Source organism: Parasteatoda tepidariorum, chromosome 7, assembly GCF_982258835.1.
Source record: "Parasteatoda tepidariorum strain Cologne lab strain chromosome 7, Ptep-v5.0, whole genome shotgun sequence".
Taxonomy (NCBI): Eukaryota; Metazoa; Arthropoda; class Arachnida; order Araneae; family Theridiidae; genus Parasteatoda; species Parasteatoda tepidariorum.
In genome coordinates, this window is record NC_141761.1 from 73561149 (window position 1) to 73579372 (window position 18224).

The window sequence follows — 18224 nt, forward strand, 5'->3', positions numbered from 1 at the left end:
TGCCTTAATCAAAATAAAATAGCTGACTTTGCGTCAGCGCCACGCTGTTTTCTCTGTTGTGGTCGTTTTCCTATAAATGACCACTACATTCTCCACTGTACCACTGTAGAATTGGGCGTGGAACATCGATCACGATGAGATATTGGGGGGCTAGGAAGCACCTAATGAGGAAATGATTTTTTATGTTTCTATTCTTGTCCTTTTTTGTATTCTCTTATTGTTATACTGTCACTACTTTTGCCATTGGAAGTAAATATAAATAAAATATATTAAACATAAAACTGAAAGAAAAATACAAAGTTAAAAGAAATATAGCCTTATCACGCACACAGAAGCTCTTTACTGACAGGTAATTTTTTTCAAATTATTATCTAGACTCTCAGATGAATCGGTTACCATAATTACGGTAGTTTGTATCCGGTTAGAAGATTCTACCACTTTAAAATCGTATCAAATTGAATCACGTTTCCGTTACAGTTAAACCATAGTATCGTGTAAGTAAAGTAATCGTGTAAGTAAAATGAAGTAATGAAGTAATATGGTTCAATTTGAAGGTGGTAACAGACTATGAAGGTGGTAACAATTCGCTATGAAGGTGGTAACAATTCACTATGAAGGTGGTAACAGACTTAAACAATATTGATTCATGTTTCTCAAATTATTATCTATACATTCTCAGATGAAGCCGTTCAAATTGAACCATAATCACGGTATTTTGTATACTATGATAATTTTCAGCAACATTGAAAATTGTCAATTTGAGCCACGTTTCCATTTAAGTTAAACCATAGTATCGTGCAAGTAAATTAATGAAGTAAGGTAATTGGTTCGATTTAGCACCTCATGAAGGTTGCAGCTGACTTAATCAAAATTACTGATATTTCCCTCAAATTAATATCTACACCCTAATAAATCGGTTATGCGTTGAACCATAATTACGGTATTTTGCATACGGTGAGAAGTTTTAGCAACTTTAAAAATGTGTTAAATTGAGCGACGTTTCCGTTTAAGTTAAACCATAGTATCGCCTAAGTAAATAAATGAAGTAAGGTAATATGATTCATTTTAGCACCTTATAAAAGTTGTAGCAGACTTGCACAATAATGCTGTTCAGCCCACTTCAAAAACCGAGTAAATGAATGTTTAAATCAGAAAATTTTTTAAGTAATTAATACTTAGAATTAGCTGGGCATAAAACTGAAAGAAAATATTAAGACAATTCATTTTTCATCATATAATTCCTATTAATATTAATAATAAAAAGACTATTTAAATTTCTTAAATTATTTTTAATTGTAATAGTTTTCTAATACATTTTACATCTATCCTTTGAGAGCTTGTTTTCTACAACATATTCCGTAAGTGGAAGAAGAGAACAGAAAAAGGGATTAAGTATTCGATATCACTAATCTAACAAATTAAGTCTTAGTCATAAAAAAGTAATGCAGCGGCGTTTAGGAAAGAAAGAAAGCCTATACAACCTTATATAGGTTTATTAGAAAAAAAATACAAATAAAAATATGCAGGAAAGACTAAGACTTAACTTGTTGAAGCCCCATTCTTGATGAATTAATACGATGAAAATCCTTTGCTCACTACTTAATTAAATGTAAGTACTTAATTTTATATATAAACTTTTTTTTAACTCTTAAAAAAATGCATACTTAACTCCATCGCTAATATACTATAATTTATTGTAATACAACCTAGCATTAAGAGAAGAAACATGATGTAAAAATTAAAAGAAAGAAAAATATTTTTATGGTGAAAAAAAGTTAATTTTTTCTTCTACAGTCCAATAAACTATTAATATTTATCTTTTAAAATAACAGAAGATAGTATAAGCTATTATAAATTAGTGCTTCTATCATAATTTAGTTTTCATTTTGATTTGCATTATTTTAAGTAACTAATAATGAGCTTCTAACAGCAAATGGCTCTAGAGGGCTATTTTGGGCATTTAGTTTTATTAATACTGTTGGTGGTTTCATATAAAGCTTTCTGTGATAATAATAATTATTAATATACTCCTTTTTGATTAAAAACTTCGTTCAAAAATAGGCTCTTATTTTCAAAACTTTCTAGACGTGATTGAGAGGAAACAAAAATCATTTGAAATATAAAACGTTAAGCTCCTAAAGAAAAATGGAATATTAAATGTTTCAAATTACTTTTGATTCGACTTATTCACTATGGTTAGTCTTAATAATAGGCGCCTATTTTTTAACGCTTGAAACATGTCGACTGATATTTCCTATTTATATATTTTTGAAGCGAATGAAGTTTCTAATCAAAGGTAATATCTTACCGCTTCAGTTTCTTGGGATAATTTATTTGACGTATTCCTTATTCGGATATTTATTTCCTGAATATTTATTTTGTACTGTATTTAATTTATTCACAAAATTTTGGATATAAAGCAAATGCTTTGATGTCATTTATTGAATGCGATTTATTTTCGTACCATAAAAAACTGAGGAAAAACTTATGCGTAATATTTCACTTTGTTTTCAATTCAAAATGTTGGCTATTTTTAATTAAATGCAATTGCATGTTTTTGATTTGTTTTTCACCTAGTTGAAACATAGTTCAGTTGTTAAATACAACAACAGCGATGGTGTTCCAACATCGGTGTTCATTTAGATGAAATATAGTTCAGTTGTTTAATACAACAACAGCGATGGTGTTCCAACATTGGTGTTCACTTAGTTGAAATATAGTTCAGTTGTTAAATACAACAACAGTGATGGTGTTCCAACATTAATATGATACTGTGGTTGGTGTGTTATTGATCCCGACACCCGGGAGACATTAGACTAAGAGAAACACCCTGGACTTTCAGATTGGTGGTTGACCGTAGGCAGGGACGGATCAAGACACTTTCAGGCCCAAGGCCCACAAAATTTTCCGGGCCTCTAACAAAATATTTTGAAATTAAATTTCTGAAGAGTAGTCCTAACAATAAAAAGAATCTATTGAACTGCATGGTTCAAGAGAAACGTTCGTAAAAATTTCGAAAGCAGACAATTGAAGATTATTTTTCTAAGATAAAGTTTATGCGCCTAAATATTAGAGCAAAATATAAAATGTTGTATGAAAGTAAAAAATAGTTTGGTGACCACAAAGAAGTGAAATCAGTGATATTTGCTAAAAGTCACTGATTAGCTGAATTATTTTAAAGATTGTAACCTTCCATCTACAGCTTTACATATTTGTTAAGAATAAGCTTTTAGTTCTTGTTGACACTAATCATTCATAAGAGACTTTGTGAATATGCATTCCCGTTGCATTTGCTTAAGCCGTTGGAGTAAAATTTGCGCCAATTAAAATTCAGCTGTACTTTTGAATTTGATAAATGCAATGTTTACACGAGTTTGGTTTGTCACAATACAAAGAAAATTCGAAATTTAAAAAAATACCTTTTTTGAGAAAAACTGTTTCTTTCAGTATTTAAAAAAAGTAATATTGTGAGCTTTTTACTAATTTTTTGAGGTCCCCCAGAAAGTTTGGGCCCTAAGCTTGTGCCTATTGGGCCTCGGCAATAATCAGGCCCTGACCGTAGGGCTAAATACCGATCTTATAAAAAGTCACCTCGTTCAAAAACTCGTGATAAATTATCCAACCGCACTAGGTTCCCTTGTCAGAGACCTAGCCTAGATAAAAAAAAAATCTTCAACTAGAACTTTAAGAGATACATACCAATCAAAACGAACTCATGAATTATTTAGAATGAATATAAATGTTTTAATTTTAAAAAAATGCTTGATGCATTTGAAATTAGTATCCTTTATTAGATAAATTATAAAAATCGTCCCCTCTTTACTCCTCCCCTATTTCAGAAAAAATAGTGAGCTGAACTTATGAGTAAATAAATAAAAATTATTATATTAATTTAAAAAGATGCTAACCATATAAATGAACTATAAAATGCAATTAGTTTTAATAAGAATGCTATGATTTTTAATGAGTAAAATTTTAATGATTAAAAAAAGAATTTTTTTTCTTCAAAACCCGAAGCTTATACGGATAACAGTACAGAAAAAAAATCTAATTATATCTTATTTTTCAACTCTAGTTATGAAGTAGATAATTTTTTCTTAAATAATGTTACAAAATAGTGAAAAATAAATATTTATCTAATTAAATGAAGAAAAAGTATTTCTTTAATTGTTGCAACGGATTTTTTGTTTTACTTAACAGGTAATTGGGGAAATAATAGGAAAAAAACGTTTAATGAATCAGCAAAATATTTCCCTAAAATTCGAAGAAAAAAAAATCAAAGCATCGACAATGATGGTAGTAATTATAAGTAAGGATTTATTTCTGTATGCCGATTGGCAATGTTGCGTGAGCGGTTCGTTTCAATTACAAAAAATTATGAGCATCATTTTTTAATGTACTCTTGATTAAAACAAGTAAATTACTTTTGATGTTAAAAAAATAGTCCGACATTATAAATATATTTCGCTTTAGGTTCTAAAGATATTATGGTACAATTCAAAATTTTTAACATTGTTGCATTCTTGAGGGTGGGAGTTGGGGATCTTTAGCGAAGATGGAGAAAAGTTATATTTAAAATAATGAAATATAAATTTTTCGAAATAATTGAAGAAATAAGTAAACTAATCTCGTATCTATATACACCGAAGAGCCATTACATTATGACCACCCTCCATCTATAACAATGGGCTCGCCCAGGTTTTCATGATTTCTTGCCAAGGAACAATGTTTTCATGGGGCACATTAGGACCCATAATCCTCATAGAACAATCCCTGACGTCTGTAAGCTACTTGAACATAGTTGCAGACCAGGTCCACCCATTCATGGCAACAGTTTTTCCTGCGGGGTATGGTGTTTACCAACAGGATAATGCACCATGTCATAAGGGTCGAATCGTCATGGATTGTTTCGAGGAACATTCCAGTGACTTTCAAGTCATGTCTTGGCCCCCAAATTCACCTGACCATAATCCAATTGAGCATTTGCGGTTCTACTTGGAAAACCAAATTCGTGCTGCCACGCTACCCCCTCGCAATGTGAAGGAATTGCAGGACCAGTTGGTGAGAGCTTGGTAACAGATACCTCAGACTACATATCAGCACCTAGTGGAATCAATGCCACAGCGGGTGCTAGCAGTTTTGAGGCCTAAAGGGGATCCTACATGTTATTAGCAGGGTGGTCATAATGTAATGGCTCTTCGTTGTATAACATAATAGTCTAACACGGTTTTTCATTGTTGTCGGTGTATTTTTACTGGCCAGAAAATGAAATGGAAAAATCCAGTTTTTTAGCATTGATTTCGACATTGTCATCAGCATAAAATGAGTAAAAGTCTTAAAGGTATTGTTTTCCTCTAAATATTCTGTATCCTTAATTTAAAGACATTTGTTTATTATTATGTTTATTATTACGCTTATTATTATGTTTATTATTACGCTTGCTTATTATTACGTTTTTGATTTTGATTGTTTTCTAAAATAAAAGTTTAAAACTAAGAAAATTTTTTTTGTTTATTACTTTTATTATTGTAGCGTAATCCTATGCTACACATAGATTAAAGCATTTAAATCAGTGTCTAATCTTATTAATCATATTACAATTATTATTTCGTGCAAATTACATGAATATACCATTATAAATTACAGTTAAAGAGGTTCGTTGAATGATTTGGAACTTAACGATCAGCTTCATGCACAATGTGAAGTATGCTGCAAAAATTGTAGTTAATATATCTATCCGTTTGGTAAGCGAAATTATTAATATGCAATTAGAATTCTACCAAATTCGTTAAAACAATATACTTTTTATTTAAAATGTTATTTTAAAAAAAGATTACTTAGAAAAATTCCAATGTTCACTAATTGCAAACAGAATTCGTTTTAGTAGGTACAAATATTCCAAGTGAATAATTTCAACTTAGAATGTATGTAGCGTAACTACCACTACTATTATTCCATTCCCTAGTATATAAGACATATTAACCCTATTCTGACTGGAGGTACCTTTTGATAGATGGCGGTTGACGTAGTCGGTAGCCTAGCCCTCCGATGGTGACCCGGACGAAGCCTGCCCATACTAGGCTGCTAATTGCACCACATGAGCGACCACGCCCATAAACGTGATCTTAATACAGCTCTCACGAACAGCACTCAAAGCCTGGTGATCATAATACAGCTCTCCCGGCATCTCGCAAAATAGCAATTCCAACTAGTGGTATCCGTTCATCAAATTCTATCACAGATAAAATTCTGGTGGGAGAGTAATGTAGCTTAACTACCACTACAATTATTCAATTCCCATTTACTAGTATATAATACATGTTAACACGATTCTGTCTGGAGGTACCTTTTGATAGATGCCTAGCCCCCCATGTCTTAACTCGTAGAAAAAACTATTTTATGCCAAGAAAACGCAATTATTGTGAAGCAATCAACGGGGATCGTGAGCGGTATCGGACAGGGGACAAAGCTCTCCAGTAATTAAATAAGAAGTTAAACAAAGATTTCCAATCGTGTTAAACATTTATATCTCATTGATTCATTTCATATGGCAATTTCTAGGAATTTATTCAGAAAATATAATGTAAGTCATTTAAATTTCCATTAATTTAACTTTATAATTTAGTTTACACTTCTTTTAAAGCATCTTATTTAAATATGTCGAATATACAGGAGTTCTGAATTTTGATGACTTAAATAAATTTTAGCTAAGTTGACATTCTTGAAATTTTCATTAAAAGTTGAGTAATTAGTTCCTATTTTAGAAACACTTTCATCCTCCGAGCCTGTTTTAAGTTCAATATTGTCAGCTGTCATTAAAAAAGAATTCTCTGCTATCAGAATATAGTATTCTGTTATTATTTGATTAAAATTTATTTTTCCATGTGGCGATTAAAATAATTTAATATCCAAAACTCTTTAATTTTACAAGAAAGTTGAGTGATTGCATTTAATTTATTAATAAAATAGCTTAAGTAAAATTAAATTTCTCAAAAGATATTTAGTGAAATAGCTATATCATACCTAAATATAGTTGATTATTGTAAAAAAAGTATAGCTATATTGAAAAGTAGTTTCTAATTTTTTTTTAAAATTGAAACATAAACAATGCGTATTAATGTTTTCATATTTGGAGATTAATAACACTGGGAAACAAATTTTGGTTGCATTTAAACCAACTTGATCTTGCCTAATTCGGGTGTGGGAACTTAATATCTAAAATTAGTTTTGCTCCTAAAGCAGCAGATATTTTTAAAATGAAATTTTTCGCCTATTTTTGGTTGAAGTGTACAAACTAAAAACATAAAACAATATAAATAACAAGGGGTCCCGTAAATGTTGCGACTAATTTCTAAGAGAGTTATGACACATCAGGATAAAAATTACATTGAAACCCATGCCCGGAAATGTCGATTAGGATTTAATCTGTAAAAAAATGAAGAACATCAAAAGTGATTATTAAAATGCGAGATTCGAAACTTCAGAGTCGAAATAATACATTAAAAATGTCGAGATTATAAAAACTAAGTGGAAATCTGACAATAACTCCCGAAAATACGATCGAAAATTCGCTTGGATTAACGATGAAAAGGTCACAAATAAATGGCATAAAAAATAATCCGTGCACCCTTACATATATAATTTTTTTTAAATTTATTAAATCTTATACATTTATTTTATTTTTTTATAAAATAATGATAGAAGAATTATAATAATTTCTAGATGAAATAATATATTTTAACTACCACGACACGTTAACATTTTAAGTAAAAATATCGTGTTCTTTTTTTTTTTAACTAAAGCGAAATTTAAAAAGGGACCATTCAAATGCTCCGTTGACATTTTTCAAAAATTTTGAACTCTCCTTTCTCAGTAAAATAAGAAAATTACAAACATCTCGCATGCTTACAGTAGAAACACCGAACAGCCATTCCTTGTCTTTTGCTTTTACTGTAGTTCTAAAATTTTAGAAATAAATTTAAATCAAAAATGTATCTTTGCAGGAAACTAAATTTACGTTTTAATTAATTTAATAAATTTTGAGTAGAATTTCCATTAGGAATTTCTTACTTCTTCCTCCAGTGGTCAAAAGTATTTAAATCTGAAACTCGTTCATAAAAAATTTTTTTCTTCAGATTTTACACTAATTACAAATCTAAAACTTTTCAAGTTTTGTCTTTAAAAAAAATTGAAAATGACGCTGTTTTAGTGTCTTCCGGAAACATTGCTCATACCTCTCCGCCCCTCTTGTAATTAACTATAAGCAAATCACAAACTCCCCCCTTTAGGTTCTACTGAAATATTTGAACGGTCTTCAAATTAAATATCTAGTTAGCATTTGTAGACAATGCATAGCTGTAGTCTTCATTAATACAGGGTGCGTAGCCAAATTATTCAACAAAAAATAAGCACCTTTTAAAAACTCAAAAAATATTTTTAAGCACTTTAAAAAAATATCATCATTAGGCAGAGTTGGAAAGTTTTTGACAATTAACAGTTTTATCTTGTTTTAACCGTCATGTCAAAAAAAAAAAAACCTTTTGGCATTGTCAAAAATCATGAAATTTTGAATCATGTAAAACGAATGGCATTTTCAGACGTTACGGACTGACAATACGCCAAAATAGATTGGGATTGAATTAATTGTGAAAACGTTGAACAGAACAATGGGAAAAGCACGAATTTTTGCATAATTCAAAACGAAAATCAACATAGTAAAGGAAAACTCTAATTTTGTAAAAGGGTAAATTAAGCACTATTTAAAAACACCCAATGAAAAAAGCACCCTTAAGGGCTTTTAAAAAACGAAAATAAGCACCTTCAAGCACTTTTTAAAAACGCTACGCAGCCTGTTAATATATGCTATTTAACAAAACCTTAAGCAACTGATAACGACCAGTTGTATGCCTGTGGTGAATTGTGCCCACAATGAATTGTCGTTGCGATGAATTGAGTCCTTGATGAATCGTCGTTGTGCTCACGATGAATTGACCCATGAAAAATTGGACACGAATAATTGACATAAGATATGTGCACGGAATACAGAGCAATTGTATTTAATATAATTTCTAAATCAGACATCGTTTTGAGCTCTTAACCATGTTAATTTTAACCTTACTTTCGTTAGGGTTTAACTTTATTATATTGCAAATGAATCCTTTTTGAACAAGATAATTCCATAGAATTAACGATATAAGAATTGATTACACAGCTACGGAAGCAAAGTTACTGTTCAATACAGCACTTCATGTTGGATGGAAAGGAGTTCATGTTAGTTCATAATATCAGTACCTTAAAACATATCGAGCAAATTTACGCGATACCTTTTGGATGAAACTGATTTTTCTGGACACGTACTATTTGCTTGATATATTTTATCGACAATTTGTTCGTTTCAATTGAAATTTTTAAAACGTTTGAAATATGTAAGTAAAAAAAATCTTATTACGGGATTTTCAATATCACTTAGAAATCTTCTTTTTAAACTATTAAGTCTGTGTAAAGTTTTGAAGAAAAAAAATGCTAATATTATTCTAGCTCCTTAAAAAGGGTATCGCTAAAGAATAAGAAATCAAAATCGCATTTTAAGGTTTTTCGCCAGTGTTTCAGTTCAGAGAAATATGCTTCTCGCGTTTTAGGGGAGTTTCGGATTTAGGTTTTGGAACTCCCTTTAAGTGATGCAAGTGGAAAGAAAGAAAAAATAAAGCAATAAAAATATGGTCCAAGAAAGAAATCAGAAAATTTCGAAATAAGTTTTTTAAGGTCAGTTTTATATCATACCTTTCATAGGATTCTCAGAATTGTAGACAGTCGTAAAATTTCTTTATATTTGAAAAAAAAAAATTCCTTTTTCAAAGGGAATTTTTACATAGCAAAAAAAAAAAAAAAAAAATACGTAATTTGCTTTTTTTTTGCAGTCAAATAGTTTTTTGTTATTTTGTTTTAAGTTACTATTTTTTAATTTTATAATAATAAAAAGAAAAATTCCGGTGTGCATTTCTTTTAACTCTAGAAAAGTTTGTTACATTAACCTGAAATTTGAACAGCGGCTTCAAGGAGCGAATTTAGAAACCGATTCCAAAATTCATTCGAATTTTTCAATTAGAAACAGAAATGGGCTGTAATTTGCGTGGAGCAGAGCTCTTCTCTACTTATGGCAACACTCCATTCCACCAGTAGCGAGTGGAGAGTCATAGAAGAAGGAAGTACGTTAGATTATGTCTTGATTTTCAAATAGATTTAAATCTTTTAAGTTAGGAAACTAAATGGAACTGAAAACTACATGAAACATAGTTCTAAAAGAAATAGTCATGAAAATTTTAAAAAAAATATTTTTAGCAATTAAATACGAAAAATAATAAGAAAAGGAAAAATGTCTAGTACATTCCTAAACAATTGAAAAGAGGAGGAGAGGGAAGGGTCCAAGGTTCTCCCCAGATGGCGTATTCGAATGTTGCAATCGCCTATTAGTTCATTAGGTAGAGACGCATGAAAAATGAAAGATTTTCACTGGTCAAAAATGGGACTGACAGACGATTTCCTTTCTTTTAAATATTTTAAAGATTACAACAATGATATTTGCTAGCTTATAACTCTCATTATCAAAATTTTTTTTTAAAAAATATCATTTTTATTTGTTATGTCAGGTACATTCAGTGATCAGCATGAACATAATAGCATTGGCGGATTACATCTCCAAATTAGTATTTCTAATTTTATTTGAAATTATGTGATTATTTTGTTTATAGTTGTGCTTTTAAAACGTGAAATTTATAATTGTGCTATAAAACTAAATAATGTTATATCAATAATTGAAATAAAAAATAATTAGCTATGTATTGAAAAGCAAAATTAGTGGAGAAATAGTACTAATTCATATAAGAGAAAAATATAAAATCACCATACTCTTATTGACGATGCTGGTTTAAATTTGTTATCAGTTTATAATTTATTTAAAAAATAGCTTTGTTCTAGAAAGCAAAATTAAAAGGGAATAAACACTTAATTTTTAGTGAATCGTGAAAAATCACCATACTGTAGTTGATTCCAATAAGGCTAATATATTTATACGTGATCTGCCACGTCCACCGAAATCGCCAAATAAATTACAAACTTGCAATTTTTTTATAAAAAAATTGGACACTTGAATTGGAACATTTTATTAAAAATGGAATATTTTAAAAAAGCTTAAAATCAAATGTTTAATGGCATGGAGTGCCACTCCCTCCAAAAAACTCGAAACAAATTACATTTCAACTCAAGATTTTGTGGAAACCTTGCGAAAAAATAGACAGAAGATCTGAAATTTCTATTACACGTGTAATGCCTAATATTATAAATTGTATAGATATTATATTTAAAACAAATACATTTACCAAACTTAAAACAAAATGTTTAAACGGGAATAGGACGCAACAACTTTTTCTTCTATTGCCCATCGACAGTTTAATCATTCCTGATTTAGGGTTTAAAGAAATACGCAGAACACTTAGTTTCATTTTAATTAATATTTACACTTTTATTGTTTTTAAAATTAGTCTGTACCTTAAATTCCTTAAATTTGAAAAAGTTCAGTTTCCACCACTTTCTTTCTTTTAAAAGGAGATATTTTATGGTAGTTATTTTGAATTTCCTACCTGAGAACATTAAACTTCATTAAATTTAAAATTCATCTCATTGTATCCTTCAATTTTTTCTGATAAATTCTAGTTTGTTTGCGTTAACATCGCTCATTAGCCCTTTATTGTGGAGCATAAAAAATTCATGCCCACATCCTGATAATATTGTCACGTTAAAGTGTTTAGATTTAGTGAAGCTTACAACATGAGGTTTTGATAATTTATTAACATCAGGAATTTACAAACACCGGGAACTGGTCTGCGCCCAGAAGAACTCTTCTTTACAAACACGGGATCGCTTTTATACTATCACAGAATGTTCTAGAAGCTTCCTAGGAACAACGAAAGAGGAAATGACATAGACTGAACATTCCAGAAGCTTCTGGAATGCTCATAAACGAAATAGAAAAATTAGTGCCCGCTTCCCGGATCGAACCGAGGACCTTCGGCTTTATAGAAGCGAATTCTACCCCTGAGCTACTGAGACTTGACATTACTCCCGTCTTAAAAGAACAGCGTCTAGCTGTTATAGGTTCCTGCGTGATCTTGTTATTGGTCCGGAATAGGCCGTGGTCGCCTTGGAGACATCAGTTCTTGCATTTTGATTCTGAACTCTGGCGACCCGCACGTTTTGGTCTGTACTCGGTGTGCCTGGAAACAAGTCCTCTTGTGCCTCTGGTGCATAGTAGGGTTTCATCCTGAGTACATGAACGATGTCCTTTGGTTTACGTCTCCTGGATGTAGGATCAAAATCTTGAACTTCATATGTGACCTCCGAAATGCGACGCAAAACTTGATACGGGCCGAAATACTTTTTGAGAAGTTTTTCGGAGCGACCTACCTTGCGCACAGGAATAAAAATCCACACCAAGTCACCAGGCTGATAGAACACTGCGCGATGCTTGGAATCATAGCGACGTCGGTCTTTCTCTTGCGCTTCCAAAGTGCGGATTCGAGCCAACTGGCGAGATTCCTCTGCACGGATCTTCAATCTCGCAATGAAGTCTGTTTCCGAATCCTCGAGGGGGTACTGGAACATGGTATCTAATGTTGTTTCAGCCTCTCGTCCAAACGTCAAGAAGAATGGCGTATGCTTAGTGGTATCTTGCTTAGCTGTGTTATAAGCAAACGTGACGAACGGCAAAATCAGATCCCAGGTCTTGTGTTCAACGTCTATGTACATGGATAGCATGTCTGCCAAAGTTTTGTTGAAGTGAGTCCATTCGTCTGAGGGTGGTATGCGGTCGTCATCCGATGAACTACGCTGCACTGATGGTTGATCTCGGCAATGAGTCTCGACTGAAAAACTTGACCACGATCCGTGATGATGGTTCTCGGAGCTCCGTGTTTTAGAAGAATCTCTTCAACAAAGAATTTTGCTACTTCTGGAGCTTCTGCATTGGGAATAGCTTTTGTCACAGCGTATCGTGTAAGATAGTCGGTGCATACGATTACCCATTTATTTCCATCCTGTGATTTTGGAAAACGTCCAAGCAAGTCCATACCAATACGCTGAAATGGGACTTCGGCTGGAGGTATGGGGATCAGGTAGCCGGGTGGCTTCAGTGGGACAGCTTTTCGACGCTGGCACTCTTTGCAATGTGTTACGTAGTGGCGCACGCTTCGGAAAATCCCCGGCCAGAAGAATCTCTTTCGGAGACGATCATATGTTCTTGTCAATCCCAGGTGTCCAGCAGTAGGTTCATCATGAAAATGGCGGAGAATTTCTAACCGCATTTTCTTAGGAATGACTGGTAGCCACTGTTTTCCAGATGGGTCAAAATTCTTCTTGCAAAGGATGTCATTCACCATGGAGAACCCTGCGCTTGACAAGTCGGCTGAATTTTTGCAGACTCTGATGTGGTTGGCAAGCTGCGGGTCGTCATGTTGCTCCGAAGCCAAGTCAGTCACCGCAGCAAGGGACTCAACTCCTGAAATGTTTTCGTCAGGAACAGGATTTCGTGATAGGCAATCTGCATCAGCATGCTTCCTTCCACTTTTATAAATAATAGAGACGTCGTATTCTTGAAGCCTCAACGCCCATCTTGCTAGTCGACCAGATGGATCTCGTAAATTGGCTAACCAACATAGAGAGTGGTGATCAGTAATAATTTTGAAGAACTTCCCAAAGAGGTATGGGCGGAATTTCCCTATTGCCCATATAGCTGCCAGACATTCACGTTCAGTGGTCGAATAATTTCTCTCAGCTTTAGATAGGGTCCTCGAAGCATATGCGATGACTCTTTCTTCTTCGTCTTGTTGCTGGACCAGCACGGCTCCTATACCATATCCACTGGCGTCGGTATGCAGTTCGGTGGGTGCGTTTTCATCGAATAATGCCAATACAGGTCGTGAAGTCAGCGCCGATTTGAGGTCATTAAATGCATCTATGTGGGCCTGATCCCAGCAGAATCTTGAGTCTCCCTTTAAAAGTTCTTGAAGGGGTTTAGCGCGGAAACAAAATTTTGGGATGAATCGTCTGTAGTAAGAACACAGACCCAGAAAACTTCTGACATCATGCACAGTCGTCGGTGTAGGGAAATTTTGTACAGCTGCGACTTTATCTGGATCAGGTTTTACTCCTCGTCCGGATACAAGAAGCCCAAGGATTTTGATTTCGTTAGCGCCAAATTGGCACTTTTTGGGATTTAAAGTAAGTCCGGCTTCTTGAATGCAGGATAGTACGCAGCGTAACCGCCGAAGGTGTTCAGGAAATGTGTGCGAAAATACAACTATATCGTCTAAATAACAAAGACACATTTTCCATTTTAGGTGACGTAATAAGCTATCCATAGTTCTCTCGAACGTTGCAGGAGCATTACATAATCCGAACGGCATCACCTGGAATTCATATAGCCCTTCACTAGTGACGAACGCTGTTTTTTCCCGATCAGCCTCGTCCACTTCTATTTGCCAATAACCAGAGTGCAGATCCATCGATGTAAAGTATTGGGCCCCTTTAAGACAGTCTAGAGTATCGTCTATTCTGGGCAAAGGATAAACGTCTTTTTTGGTGACCTTGTTGAGGCGACGCTAATCAACGCAAAATCGCCAGCTTCCATCTTTCTTACAAACTAGCACAACCGGAGACGACCACGGACTCTCTGATGGTCGAATGATGTCCCGTTTCAGCATTTTGTCAACTTCGTCATTGATTATGCGTCGCTCTGTAGGAGATACTCGATATGGTCTTTGGCTGATTGCTGGATGGCTTCCGGTGTCTATTTTGTGTTTCACTTTTATTTTGTATTCTTGGCGCGATAATCCGTAGTAGAATGCGTCTTGAAAGCTTCTCAGCAGGTTTTGCAATTGCATTCGCTGCTCCGTGCTCAGGGTTTCGGCCATCATTTGAGAATAGTCGACTAGGTCAGTGCGCTTTGAGTCTTCAACATCAGCGTATGAAGGTACTTCCGTCAACGTGTTCAAGTAGTCGGAGTTGGCAGGCTCAGCGTAACCAATGCACATGCCTTTCCGGATGTGACGTGCTTGTGCATGTCCATTAGCCACCCATATTGAAGTTTCGCCATTGATAAAGGAGGCTATAGTGGAGGGGATAGCAGTTCCTTGATTAATGCACAGAATTTTATTTCCTTCGACTATTAAATCAATGTCTTCTTGTTTTTCTGGGGCTTTTACTGTAATGCGTTTGAAGAAACGGCCAGGGATGACAAAGTCAGACACAGCATGAAGGTTAAAGGTACATGGCTTCGTTGGTTGATCTTGTAAAAGTTCGTCAAAGGTAAGTTCAGCTCGGCCACAATCAATTACGGCTTGTGATGCTTTCAAAAAGTCATAACCGAGAATAACGCTATGGCTGCAATTCGGCATCACGGTAAATTGGTAGGGCTGTGTTCGATCATCTATGGTCAGTTGCAATACACAAGTACCCAGTGGTCTCACAAAATTGCCGTCGGCGACCTTAAGGATAGTGTCCTTTGAGGCTCGGAACATGACTTTTCGTCGTTTTTGTCTGTATGATTCGGAGATAACGGAAAAGGATGCTCCAGAGTCCACAAGTGCTTTTACGGGTTCGTCGTCGATGAGAATGTCGATGTGGTTTCCCTGCAATTTAGCGGCCAATGGAGGATTTCGAAAAATTGCAGCCTCACCTCCCACTGAGGGCGCAAGGCTTAGTTTTCCTCTCGGGTTGGCGACTGGCTGGAACGGCGGTGCAGCATCGGCGATGTAGATCTCATACGACGTATCGGTGACCGTCCTCGGGCAGGACTAGGGGATCTTCGTCTGGGAGGTGCGTCGTAGGTAGTATCGTCTTCATAGTCAGCGGACGAATATCCTCTCGGGTTGTTGGATCGGTAGTCGTTAAATATGGTTCTGCGTTCCCGACAATAGCGAACGACATGCCCCGGTCATCCGCAATGAAAGCACACCGGACGGTTATCCGTGGTACGCCACAGGTCGGTCTTTCGTTGGGGTTCACTCCAAGGAACATTATTTTGTGGCTTTGAGGCGTATGTAGCCAAACGTCTAGGAGGTCTTGCAATCGGGCGTCCTGTCGTGATAAAGGGAGGTCGGTTGGTTGTAAGGGCTGCTATGGATCGGTCCATCTCGTTTCGAATAGAAGCCTCTGTAGTTTGCAGTTCACGGGGATGGACTTCGAATGACTGCGCGTTTACATGTTGAATTTCGTCTCTGACAATCTGACGAATTAGCACAGCCAAGTCAGGTGCTTCGTCCACTGCGGCCATAGGGACAACATTAGGTAATCTAGCAAACTTGTACCGTCCCACTCTCTTTTGTCTCATTTCTTCTATGTACAGGCACCACTTTGTAAAATCGGCTGTTGTTAGGATTTCTCTCGTAAGAAGGGCTTGGAACACATCTTCTGCGACGCCCTTCATGAGGTGGGAAACCTTATCTCCTTCGGACATGGTCGGGTCAACCTGAATGCAAAGTCCGAGAACGTCTTGAATGTAAGACTGGATGCTTTCGCCGGATTTTTGTGCGCGAGACTTGAGGTGGTCTTTGGCTCGTCTGAGGTAGGATTGGCTGTCTCCAAAGGTCACTTTCAAACCATTTTCGAATAAAGTCCAAGACGTCAGTGAGTCCTCATTGTTTTCGTACCATTGTCTTGCGGTGCCGTCCAGGAAGAAGTAGGCATTAGCTAATTGCATAGTGTCATCCCAATGATTGTACGATGACACTCTCTGGTATTCCTTCAGCCATTTTATCGGATCTTGTCCTGGAGTACCCCGGAAGATTGTTGGTTTCCTGGCTTCAGCAGCAACTGTTGGCGTCATCCAAAAGGCAGGTTTCATATCCTGTTGGTCCCCAGTGGTCATGTCTGTCTCTGGCACATTGGCCATGGTTGTCTTTGGCACAGTCGTTTCAGGAACGGCTTCTTTAGGTTTTTCGTATAGTCCAAATTCAGGTAGAAGTCCTTGGACTCGACGGCTTGTTCTAAGCCAGTCAGTGTTTTGCTCCGTGATATTGATTGGGAGATTAACTCTTACCCGGCGCCTCCACCAAATTTGTCACGTTAAAGTGTTTAGATTTAGTGAAGCTTACAACATGAGGTTTTGATAATTTATTAACATCAGGAATTTACAAACACCGGGAACTGGTCTGCGCCCAGAAGAACTCTTCTTTACAAACACGGGATCGCTTTTATACTATCACAGAATGTTCTAGAAGCTTCCTAGGAACAACGAAAGAGGAAATGACATAGACTGAACATTCCAGAAGCTTCTGGAATGCTCATAAACGAAATAGAAAAATTAGTGCCCGCTTCCCGGATCGAACCGAGGACCTTCGGCTTTATAGAAGCGAATTCTACCCCTGAGCTACTGAGACTTGACAATATGTTCAATAAATAAAAAATAAATAAGTAAATAAAAAAGTTCAATTTTCTCAAAAATCCATAAGGTTTGAGATCGTTTTGAGCCGTTCTAAAAATCCCCATATTTTTAGTGAGGTGTTATTATGACACACTAATTTAGAATTGGGTCACTTTTTGAGGCGCTTCATTTCCGATGGGCGTCTTTCCTCCCCAGATATTTACAGGTGTTTATTTTTCCCCAAATCAGATATTTTTAAAGAGATGTTAATATGATACGTGAATTATATTATAACTTGGAGACACGCTGGATTCGCGTCGATTCCATTGTAAATCTTCATTCTTTTTCTTTACTGCTATTGCTTTTTGGTCCTTTTTAGATATTTTCTGAAATTTTGTAATCAATCTGTTGTTTTCCCTCGTTCACATTTCACAGTTATTATGACACTTGAATTTCACATTTTATTTAGCACTTTTGGATGTGTTCCATCTGCGAAGATTCCATCGTAAATCCACAGCAATTTCTGATCGTTTTTCAGTTATACCACATGATTTTTCGAATTTCGAAGCTGTTAGGATACACAGAGTTTCGAATTTACATTATCTATTTTTGGTTCGCGACAATTTCACCATAAACTTCTTTTTTTTTAAATTTTTACTACAAGCAGGATTTTAATTTGAGGTATAACTTTTTGATGTTTAAACAGTTATCACTGCTTGCAATGATACATTCACGTCGTCAACTGATAATTTTTTAAAAACAGTTACATAACGTTTTCTAGATATTAAAACAAGAATTTTCAAATTTCGAT

The 18224-nt window shown here is 35.0% G+C and overlaps 1 protein-coding gene and 1 pseudogene across 1 annotated transcript; both read right to left on the reverse strand.

Moving 5' to 3' along the window:
* Window positions 1-14651: 14651 nt before the first annotated feature.
* LOC147807248 (uncharacterized) lies at window positions 14652-15797 on the reverse strand. The gene has a single exon (XM_087168843.1). It carries the CDS (start codon window positions 15567-15569, stop codon window positions 14652-14654), a length of 918 nt encoding a protein of 305 aa, XP_087024969.1. The 5' UTR covers window positions 15570-15797.
* Window positions 15749-16902, reverse strand: LOC147807249 (uncharacterized; annotated as a pseudogene).
* Window positions 16903-18224: the final 1322 nt, after the last annotated feature.

Coding starts and splice junctions, on each gene's coding strand:
- LOC147807248 (XM_087168843.1), bottom strand. CDS start 15,569: ATGTTCCGAGCCTCAAAGGACACTATCCTTAAGGTCGCCGACGGCAAT.